Genomic DNA, 11,626 nt, shown 5'->3' with positions numbered 1-11,626 from the left:
AAAAAAAAAAAAAAAAAAACCTGGGCTTCTAAGTACAAAAATGCCGAAGATGCTACATGGGAACTGAATGTTTCCAAAAAGAGCAAGAAAGTAACAGGCAGACGTTTGAAGGGTGTGGGATGAGAGGTCTTGGGAAGGAAAATGGCCCAGGCTGTGTGTCAGCAATAGGAGAGGCGGGGGCACAGGTGATCGGGAAAGACACTGGGAGAAGCTTTGACGGACAGGAATAGAAATGGCAAAGTGCATAATTACGAGGAGGGAGGATGAAGAAATGAACACAGGGTATTAGAAAATAATAGCAGCTGACATTTACTGAGCACTTATTTTGTGCCAAGCCCATCTATGGACATATTAGTGCTAAGAATAACCCGCTGAAACCGTGCTCTTGGCATTGCTGTTTCAGGGGAGAGGACATAGAGCCTCAGAGAGGTGATTGGCCCAGTTCACACAGCACACCAGTTGGGAGCGGGAGACACCTGGGACTTGAGCACAGACAGCTTGAGAGCTGCCAGAGTCTATGCCAACAGCACCAACCAGTGCTGGGTAAACACCTCTTTTATCATCAGGATGAAGAGGCTGCATTCCCCGCCCTAAGGAGGTCCATTTCTGAGAGTTGTGGCTAATGGGCAGGAAGGTTGGGACTTCAGAGATTTGGGATAAAGATATCAACACCAGATAGGAAGAAAGAAGTGATCAGCTGGGCAGGGTGGCTCACGCCCGTCATCCCAGCACTTTGGGAGGCCGAGGCAGGTGGATCACGAGGTCAGGAGTTCAAGACCAGACTGGCCAACATAATGAAACCCCGTCTCTACTAAAAAAATACAAAAATTAGCCGGGCATGGTGGCTCATGCCTGTAATCCCAGCTACTTGGGAGGCTGAGGTAGGAGAATTGCTTGAACCAGGACCCAGGAGGCAGAGGTTGCAGTGAGCTGAGATCACCCCACTGCACTCCAGCTTGGGCTACAGAGCGAGACTCTATCTCAAAAAAAAACAAAATACAAAAATTAGTCAGGTATGGTAGCACACACCTGGAATTCCAGCTACTTGGGAGGCTGAGGGAGGAGAATCACTTGAACCCAGGAGATAGAGGTTGCAGTGAGCCAAGATTGCGCCACTGCACTCCAACCTGGGCAACAGTGAGAGTCTTTCTCTCAAAAAAGAAGTGATCAGATTAGGTTGATTTAGGTGATGATATGAACTCCACCTAGAGCTGAGAGAAATCACAAACCACTCCTATCCAATTCGGAAATGTACTTTGGTATGGTTCCTAAACACTCCGGGTAAGTTTAAACTAATAAAAAGAGATGCTGCAGAAGAGAAATCTGCCCACAGCCTCTAGCTCTCTTAATTTCCCTGGCTGGGAGGAATGTATATTTCATCTCAAATTGGCCTGAAATGCCAAACCATAAAGACTTTGCCACTGTCTGTCAACTGTATGTCCAGATAAAATCATATGCCATGATTAAGGAACTGCATGGTTAGATTGCAAAAGCCTTTCCTCCTATTGAGCTGTGAAGAGTTCAGGACTAAGAGTTATTCAGACGGCATTGGCATTAGGCTGACTGGCTTCCTGTGGGGTCGGGGGAGGTTTCAGGGATTCACACCTTGCAGGAAAGATTTGGTTGTAAGATCCAGAATAACAGAAGCACTGAAGCATTCTGGAAGAATGCCTACGATGGAAAGGACTACATTGAATTCAACAAAGAAATCCCAGCCTGGGTCCCCTTGGTCCCGGAAGCCCAGAACACCAAGCAGAAGTGGGAGGCAGAACCAGTCTACGTGCTGCGGGCCAAGGCTTACCTGGAGGGGGAGTGCCCTGCAGCTCTGCGGAAATACCTGAACTACAGCAAAAGTATCCTGGACCGGCAAGGTACTCACTGCTCCCTGCTCCCCAGTACTGAGCCAGGAAAAACCAAGATGATCTCAGGCTAGGAGCTCAGAGAGCATCTTAGGCCAGTCTCCTCCATCCATATAAGTGACGTAAACCCCCAGTTTTCACCTTCTGGGATTCCTTCCTTTCCTGGAAGGACATCAAACTTCAGGCACAATGGGCCGGGAAAGCAACTGATTCACTGGTGGGCTTCCCTAAATATCACCCATTGACAGATGAGGACCTGGAGGTGAGAGAGGTAAGAGTAACACTGCCTGTAAGAGGTAGAGGTGGAGCTGGCGTGGAGGCTCACGCCTGTAATCCCAACACTTTGGGAGGCTGAAGTGGATGAATCACTTGAGGTCAGAAGTTCAAGACCAGCCTGGCCAACATGATGAAACCCTGTCTCTACCAAAAATACAAAAATTAGCCCAGGTGTGGTGGCAGACACGGGTAATCCCAGCTACTCAGGAGACTGTGGCATGAGAATCGCTTGAACCCGGGAGGACGAGGTTGTAGTGAGCCAAGATGGTGCCAAGGCACACCAGCCTGGGCAATAGAGCGAGACTCAGTCTCAAAAAAAAAAAAAAAAAAAAAAAAAAGAGGCAGAGCTAGGACTCCAATTCCAGACTTCAGGTTCCCAATCCCGTAGTTGTATCTCTCTACAATGACGTCTCCCATCTGGGTGGTGGAGAGAAGGGAGGTGTGTAAAGTGTCAGCTCTGGAACGATGAGACCGAGCCAGTGTGAGAGGAATTGATGGCTGCAGGCTGAGACTTGGATTGGAGACGTGGTGAGACTCAGGAGTGTGCAGTGCTGCAGGGAAGAGGTTGCTGGATAGAGCCATGGGCTGAATCAAGCAGCTGGGCTGAGACTGGGGGAGAGGAGAACTCCAAGGCCCACTGAGATATGGGAAACATGGGGAAGTGCACGGAGCATTCACAGCTTGTTGCTGAAAGAGTCAATGCGTGGGTGGGGTGGGGACTGGGCGAGAGCGGAGCCAGGATATTCCATGATCCAACAGAGAAGGACCTGGGAAAGCGTCAGCCTTCCCTGATCTTCTGGAAAGTGTCCTGGGTGGCAGGTGCTGCTGATCGCTGACATCCAGGGGTTGGGGTGGGAAGAGACCTGGGCCCTGAGAAGTCGACCTCAAGCCTTCAGTGTCACGCTCTATCCCTCCACAGCTCCTCCCTCCGTGGTGGTCACCAGCCACCAGGCTCCAGGAGAAAACAAGAAACTCAAGTGCCTGGCCTACGACTTCTACCCACGGGAAATTGATGTGCACTGGACTCGGGCCGGCAAGGTGCAGGAGCCTGACTCAGGGGGAGATGTTCTTTGCAGTGGAAATGGCACTTACCTGACCTGGGTGGTGGTGCACGTGTCCCCGAAAGACACAGCCCCCTACTCCTGCTACGTGCAGCACAGCAGCCTGGCCCAGCCCCTGGTGGTGCCTGGGGATGCCAGTTAGGAAGCAAGGGCTGGAGGCAATGTGGGGGTCTCAGCCCCAGTAGCCGCCCTTCCTGCCTGACATGGGAGCTGAACCTTAGAATCACCGTCAATGGATCCACAAGGCCCAAGCAGCCATGTGGGCGGACAGGCAGGAGGTGGATTTGGAGACTGAAGACTGGGATGCCTGCCGTGAGCTGCCTCGGACCCCAAAATCATCTCACCTTAAACTGCCCCCCATTGTCTAATCTGTAGAACCAAATAAATAATCATCTCTTTTTGTCTGGCATGACAGAGAATGGTATTAACTATAAAATGATGTAGAAATATGACTGGATTTTCTCATTGGTTCTGCTCCCAAGCACTGGATTCATCTGAAATTCTTGGTTTCCCCTGGAGGCCATGGTTCCTGGGCACCTTGACTTGGGCAATTTCAAACATGGCCTGGACCTGCTGTCCCTTAGGGATTGTTCAGGTGTCCCCTGCTGATGTCCACAGGTGTGGCCATGGCCCCTCTGGCTGTAAGGTGCTAGAACTCTGCAAGCTTTTTCACACAAACCCAGGCCTCTTCTGTGCCTCAGTTTCCCCACACTCCTTGGCACCCTGGGTGAAGCGGCCCTCCACTCCAGCCACTCCACATCTCCACATTGGCCTTGGCCCACACAGCCAGAGCTTATTTGAGAGCCCTCAGCTCTCCAGGGCACAGCGCAAGGATGCAGGAATTGGCCCTGGGGTTCTCAGACTCCCTCTGAGTCCCTGGGAGTGAGTTTCCTCAAAGGAGTCACCGACCGCCATGCACAGGTGTCAACCCCAAAAGACACAGTAGAGCTCTCACCTTGACCTTCTCATGAAGCCTCGCCTGCCTGTGTCTGTGCTTTTCCTTTCTGTGGGACAAGAACTTCCTTTACGTCCTGTCCTCAGCCTCCCACTCTGGGTTATTTCCAAGTCCGTCCTCCAAGCTAGGCTCCTTACGGAAATCCTTCCCAGCCTTCGGAAATCTGGGTTAATTATCTTATCTTTCATGAAAGCCTACATTTGAAGGCTACGATTTTTTAACACTTTGACTCCAATTTGAAAATCAAAGCTGAGAAATTATTTTTTTCAAGCCTATATGAAATCCACCTTTTCCTCTTCTGGGGAAAAAAAAGTCTATTTGAACAGCAGCCAACTTCGGAAAAGAAAATGCAAATAGTCAAAAGGAAAAAATATAGCATATGATATGTGAAAATATCGGGACACTTTGAGCAAATAAAAGGTGAAAGATAAACATTTCACATCAATGAAGAAACCAAAATCCACATGAATAGACTAGGGCTAAGGAAAATTGGAATAGGAGATGTGACCTTACCTATAATAGGGACATGGATGATGATAAAGGAGGGGACAGAAACTGCAGGCCTCAAGTCCTGGCCAGGTGTGGAGCAGGAGGAGAGGGACACAGGGCTACTGAGATACTCAGAGAAAACTTCCTGGAGCGATTTAGATTTCAGAGAGACGTGGAGGCCTAAGACAGCTTGCGAAGACGAGGTCAAAAGATTTCCATGCAGAATAGGATATTACCTATCTTGTTCTTTTGAGTCTCCAGTGCCTACCAGAGAATCAAACATACAATAGGTCCAGGCATGGTGGCTTACGCCTGTAATCTCAACTCTTGGGGACACCAAAGTGGGAGGACTGCTTGAGCCCAGGAGTTCTAGATCAGTCTTGGCAACATAGCAAGACCCCAACTCTACATTTTAAAAAGTAAAAAATTATCTGGGCATGGTGGCACACACTTGTAGTCCCAGCTACTAGGGAGGCTGAGGCAGGAAGATCACTTGAGCATGGGAGGTCAAGGCTGCTGTAAGCTATGATTGCACCACTGCACTCCAGCCTAAGCAACAGAGCAAGACCCTGTCTCAAAAAAAAAAATAAACAAATAGGCCAGGTGTGGTGGATCACACCTATAATCCAAGCACTCTGGGAGGCTGAGGCGGTGGATCACAAGGTCAGGAATTCAAGACCATCCTGGTCAAGATGGTGAAACCCTGTCTCTACTAAAAATACAAAAAATTAGCCAGGTGTGGCGGCACAAGCCTGTAATCCCAGCTACTCAGGAGACTGAGGAAGGAGAATTGCGTCAACCTGGGAGGTGGAGGTTGCAGTAAGCTAAGATCGGGCCACTGCACTCCAGCCTGGGAGACAGAGCAAGACTCCGTCTCAAAAAATAAAATAATAAATAAATATACATATTTATACAATAGGTAAATAATACATAATTTCTGGACGAATCAATAAACACATAAGCAAAGGCAATAGAAAACACTAAATATTTCTGCTGACCAAGAAGAACCCCATGGCTGGAACAGTGAATTCTACTGGGAAAGAAGGTTAAAAAGCAAAGCTCAGAGAAATTGAAGAGGACCTAAACATACATATACCCGTCTATACCTGATTGATGTATTTTGCCTGATTCGGTGCGTGTCATTCCTCCAGCCTACCTGGGAACTATCTCCAGTGGAGTCCTCCAGAGAGAGACAAGATAGTGTAAGGCAGAGGTCCCCAACCCCTGGTACCTGTTCATGGCCTGTTAGGAGCCAAACCACATATCAAAAGGTGATTTGCAGGATGGAAGCTTCATCAGGATTTACAGCCACTCCTCGTGGCTCACATGATCGCCTGAGCTCCGCCTCCTGTCAGATCAGCAGCGGCATTAGAGTCTCTCTTTTTTTTTTTTTTTTTTCATCAGAAAGTCCTGCTCAGGCATTAGATTCTCATAGGAGCACAAACCCTATTGTGAACTGCACATGCGAGGGATCTAGACTGCGCACTCCTTATGAGAATCTAATGCCTGATGATCTGTCACTGTCTCCCATTACCCCCAGACAGGACTGTCTAGTTGCAGGAAAACAAGCTCAGGGCTCCCACCGATTCTACACCATGGCGAGTTGTGGAATCATTTCATTATATATTACAATGTAATAATAATAGAAATAAAGTGCACAGTAAATGGAATGCATGAGCTATGATCACACCATTGCACTCCAGCCTGGGCAACAGAGTTCTTAAAAAAATATGGATCAATAACGTGTAATAATATTTTTTTAAGCTCCCTAACAGGATATGTGGCAGGTACCTGAGGCAGTTGCTGGCAGAGGAGAGCCGACACTCCACCCCGTGGGGCGCCTCCTGCTTCCCGTGCTCCTGGGATTCCCCCTTGTGCTGCTGGCTGCCAGTGGGCCTGGAGTCTATGGCGATGAGCAAAGTGGATTTGTGTGTTACACCCAGCAGCCGGGCTGCAAGGCTGCCTGCTTCGATACCTTTCACCCCTTCTCCCCGCTGCGTTTCTGGGTCTTCCAGGTCAACTTGGTGGCTGTACCCAGCGCCCTTTACGTGGGTTTCACCCTGTATCACATGATTTGGCACAGAGAAGAATCAGGAAAGGGCAAAGGAGACGAGGAGGCCCTGATCCAGGGAGGGGAGAGCAGCAGAGATGCCCCAGGGGATGGAAGCCTCAGGCTGCTCTGGGCTTATGTGGCTCAGCTGGGAGCTCAGCTGGTCCTGGAGGGGGCAGCCCTGGGGTTGCAGTACCACCTGTACGGGTTCCAGATGCCCAGCTCCTGTGCATGTCGCCGAGAGCCTTGTCCATATAAATTAACCTGCACCTTTTCCTGCCCCTCGGAGAAGATCATCTTTCTATAAAGCCATGTTTGGGGTCAGTGGGTTCTGTCTCTTGTTCACTCTTTCTGTTGGAGATTGTGCTTCTCGCTCTGGGAAGACTGTAAGCCCCTGCGGAACTTCCTAGGTGGGGCCTCTTCCTCCAGCCACGCTGTGGCCCTGAGCAGCAAAAGGAACCTCCAGCAGACACTGTGAGCAATCCATCAGCCTGGCCCGCCTTGTTCCATCTCAGAGACCATGTGCCCCACAGCCCTAGTGAATAGGGGTGACATATCCTGACCTCCCCCACCTGTGGATACGGCCAAGTTGAGGTACTGGTCAACCAAAGGAGCTGAAGGAGTGAAGGACCTGCCATCCCCTAATACATGGGATGGTTATATTGATTATTTCAAGTTGAAAACTTTGGAGAAATTGCACTCACAGAAAGCGCTAACTGGGCCAGGTGCTGTGGCTCACACCTGTAGTCCCAGCACTTTGGGAGGCCTGGGCAGGCGGATCCTTTGAGGTCAGGAGTTCAAAACCAGCCTGGCCAACATGATGAAACCCCATCTCTATTAAAACTACAAAAATTAGCTGGGCATGGTGGTGGGTGCCTGTAATCCCAGCTACTTGGGAGGCAGAGGCAGGAAAATTGCTTGAACCTGGGAGGTGGAGATTTCAATGAGCCAAGATTGTGCCACTGCACTCCAGCCTGGATGACTCTACCAAGTACCAGCTCAGCCAGGAGACCCCCCACCCAGGTGGCACTGAAGGTAATGAGAGGCAGACACCCCTATAGAACAACAAAGTGGGTCTATCCGGGGGGCAAACAGCCTTCCGAACTGAGAGCCTCAGGAGCAGACAGCATTCCAGGCTGAAGGCCCTGAGTACACACTGACCCATGCATTTATTCTCCCTGAACAGGTGATCGTTATTAACAAACAGGTGTTCTGTATTTTCTCATAACTCAAAAATATACCAAGTAGGCAGCTTACCACTGACTACAGACAAACTAAAAGGTATTCTCCATGAAGGAGCCATGGGGGCAGGGTCAGCTATCTCAAAGAATTGTTTTGACTGGTGGATGATATTTATACATTGTCCTGCCACTTTGGAATGCCTCAAGTGGTTTTCCACTTGGGGAGGGGGTCAGCTAGGTTTTCCTTGCCATCGTTTTTCCTAACAAACAATATACTCTATCATACACTCAGCATTCATCAATATCCATAAACTCAATATTTCTCAACATGACTCTGTCTCAAAAAAAAAAATGCTAGTGTTCCTTAGGACTGTGTTGCAGGCCCTCTCTCTTCCCATCCCACACCCTCACTCTTCCTGGATAACCTTCCCTTTGTCTGTAGCTTCAGCCACACGTCCTTGAGGATGACTTCCCAGTGGAGATCCCCAGTCTGGGCTGCTTCTTGAGTTCAAGCTTAAAATCCTGTCTGTCGGCCAGGTGAGGTGGCTCATGCCTGTAATCCCGCACTTTGGGAGGCTGAGGCAGGCAGATCCTTTGAGGTCAGGTGTTTGAGACCAGCCTGGCCAACATGATGAAACCCTGTCTCTACTAAAAATACAAAAAGTTATCCAGGTGTGATGGCACATGCCTGTAATCCCAGCTACTTGGGAGGCTAAAACAAGAGAATCACTTGGACCCAGGAAGTGGAGGTTGCAGTGAGCTAAAATCACACTAGTACACTCCAGCCTGGGTGACAGAGACGCCGGTCAGGTGCCTCCTAGGCTCAGACACCTGGTCTGGGAGCAGTGGGCTCCTCTGGATCCTTGAGCACTTAATCTTTACGTGCAGGATCTTAAACCACACAGTGCGGATTAGTGTCAGATTTCCTTCTTAAACTAATAGAATAGAACTGTAGCTTTCAGGATTCAGGATTTTTCCTCACAGGCAAGTCAGTTGCAGTTGTGTATTATTGCCACCAGAGGACACTATGTATCCTGCTAACGTGATGAAAGGCTCTCCTAGCAGATATAATAACCTGTAGGGAGAACATTTACAATGTTAGCAGTTTTCTTTTTTTCTTTCTCTCTCTTTTTTTCTCACTCTGTCATCCAGGCTGGAGTGCACTGGCACAATCTCGGCTCACTGCAAGCTCCGCCTCCCGCCTCCTGGGTTCAAGCGATTCTCCTACCTCAATCTCCCAAGTAGCTGGGATTACAGGCACACGGCACCATGCCAGGCTAATTTTTGTATTTTTAGTAGAGACAAAGTTTCACCGTGTTGGCCAGGCTGGTCTCGAACTCCTGACCTCATGATCCACCCGCCTCGGTCTCCCAAAGAGCTGGGATTACAAGTGTGAGCCACTGTGCCTGGCCTGCAATTTTCAAGTATATACTGCATTATTATTAACTAGAGTCCCTATGCTGTACAGTAGATCCCCAGAATGTATTACCTATCTAATTGAAACATTGTACCCTTTGACCAACATCTTCCCATGCTAAGGAACTAATGATGAGGCCAGGAGCAGTAGTTCATGCCTGTAATCCCAGTACTTTGGAAGGCCAAGGTGGGTGGATCACTTGAGGTCAGGAGTTTGAGACCACCCTGGCCAATATGGTGAAACCCTATTTCTACTAAAAATACAAAAATTAGCTGGGCATGGTGGTGGCGGGCGCCTTTAATTCCAGCTACTCGGGAGGCTGAGGCAGGAAAATTGCTTGAACCTGGGAGATGGAGGCTATAGCGAGCTGAGATCACGCCAGTGCACTCCAGCCTGGATGACAGAACAAGATTCCATTAAAAAAAAAAAAAACTAATGAATGACTGTGACTTGGGAAAGCTCATGCCACACAGATTGCGATATGGGGTTAAAGTCAAAATTGTTATTTTTTTTCTGAGATGGAGTCTTGTTCTGTCACACAGGCTGGAGTGCAGTGGCATGATCTCAGCTCACTGCAACCTCTGCCTCCTGGGTTTAAGCAATGCTCCTGCCTCAGCCTCCTGAGTAGCTGGGATCACAGGTGTGTGCCACTGCGCCTGGCTAATATTTTTGTATTTTTTAGAAGAGACGGGGGTTTCACCATGTTGGCCAGGCTGGTCCCGAACTCCTGACCTCGTGATCCGCCCACCTCAGCCTCCCAAAGTGCTGGGGTTACAGGTGTGAGCCACTGCACCCAGCCAATGTCAAAATTATTGAGTATGCCTGGTGTGGCCACAGGTAGTGCACAAGAGTGGAGCTCAGTGGCATGTGGGGGACCCAGGCTGCCCTGACTAAGGATGCAAGGACCGGAGCCTGGCCCTTCCTCCATGTGCAGGACCTATTGCACTCCATCCTGGGTGACAGAGCGAGACTCTGGCTGAAAAAAAAACAAACCAAAAACAAACAAAACTATTGGGTCCTAGGCTTAGTAACTGTGTGATGAAATAATCTGTACAACAAACCCCCAAGACATGAGTTCACCTCTGTAACAAACCTGCACATATACTCCTGAACCTAAAATAAAAGTTGTTTTTCATTTTTTATTTTATTAATAAAAGAGATATAAGTGAGGAAGAGAGAAGGAAAACGCGGGAAAGGAAACAGCTGTTCAGTCAAGGCTGTGAACCTTTCTGGGAAGAAGGCTCTGGATGTGGGAGCGCCCGGCTCCTCTGGATCTTTGAGCACTTAATCTTTACGTGCAGGATCTTAAAACACATTGTGTGGATCAATGTCAGATTTCCTTCTGACCCTGCAATGGGCAGTCTTAGCTTGCAGACCCCACTGACCCTGCCTAGTCCTGCTCTGTGAGGCTCTGCTCACCCCTTTCATATGGGGCAGAGCTGCATTCGGTGTCTGAATTCCTTTCCACCTACCCAGCTTCCTTCACAGAATCTCCCCCAGTCCACAGCATCTCCTGCACCACTGCCTCATCTTGTCGGTTTTTTCTCTAAAGACCCAAACTAACACGGTGTCTTTACTGGGATTTGGTTAAATGTTACTATCCAAATCTATGTGACACCAGAGCTCGGATTAATCCAGAACTGGCTATTGGAAACAGATGCTTTTATAAATAGACCCGGTTTTTCCACAAGAGTCCCAGCATGTGGGAAATAGTGGTGCAGAGATCAGCTTCTAAGATACATTGATTTAAAATACACCTGTAAGTAGGCTATTTTCAGGAAAGTCATGGTGGCTCATGCCTGTAATCCCAGCATTTTAGGAGGCCAAGGCTGGAAGATCGCTTGAGCCCAGGAGTTTGAGATAAGCCTGGGGAACACAGTGATGAAACCCTGTCTTTTAAATTCTAAAATAAAAGTTTAAAGTTATCTGGGGTGATGGTGCATGCCTGTACTCCCAGCTACTCGGAAGGCTGAAGTAATAGGATCACTTGAGGCTAGGAGTTTGAGACTGCAGCGAGTCATGATCGCACCACTGCACTCCAGCCTGGGCGGGCGGCAGAGCGAGGCCCTGCCTCAAAAAAGAGAAGAAAAAGGTGAAATCAATGTTAACAGCATATTATACTTAATCTGATAATCCAGAATTCTATGATTTCAACATGTATTCAATATTTTTAAACCATTAATGATATATTTGACTTTTTTAAATACTAAATCCTTGAAACTCAGCATGTATTTTAAATTAAAGCACATCTCAATTCTGATCAGACACGGCCAAGAACTCAATAGCCATGTGTGGCTAATGGTTGCCCAGGATAGAATCTTTTTTTTTTTTTTTTTTT

General features: G+C 48.5%; 1 protein-coding gene and 1 pseudogene across 1 annotated transcript in view; both read left to right on the top strand.

The window, feature by feature from the left end:
- Nucleotides 1-3,594, top strand: part of LOC108308026 (zinc-alpha-2-glycoprotein-like) — a 7,157-nt gene extending 3,563 nt beyond the window's left edge. Inside the window, exons 3-4 of the mRNA XM_017533650.2 lie at nt 1,584-1,871; nt 3,055-3,594. Coding sequence (XP_017389139.1) covers nt 1,584-1,871; nt 3,055-3,338 — 572 coding nt within the window. The 3' untranslated portion in view covers nt 3,339-3,594. The remainder of the gene's footprint in view (nt 1-1,583; nt 1,872-3,054) is intronic.
- A 161-nt stretch (nt 3,595-3,755) lies between these two features.
- On the top strand, nt 3,756-7,080 carry LOC108307867 (annotated as a pseudogene).
- The last annotated feature ends 4,546 nt before the right edge of the window (nt 7,081-11,626 follow it).

Source organism: Cebus imitator, unplaced genomic scaffold (genome assembly GCF_001604975.1).
Source record: "Cebus imitator isolate Cc_AM_T3 unplaced genomic scaffold, Cebus_imitator-1.0 Scaffold82, whole genome shotgun sequence".
In the NCBI taxonomy this organism is placed as follows: Eukaryota; Metazoa; Chordata; class Mammalia; order Primates; family Cebidae; genus Cebus; species Cebus imitator.
This window is presented reverse-complemented; position numbering and strand designations above follow the sequence as displayed.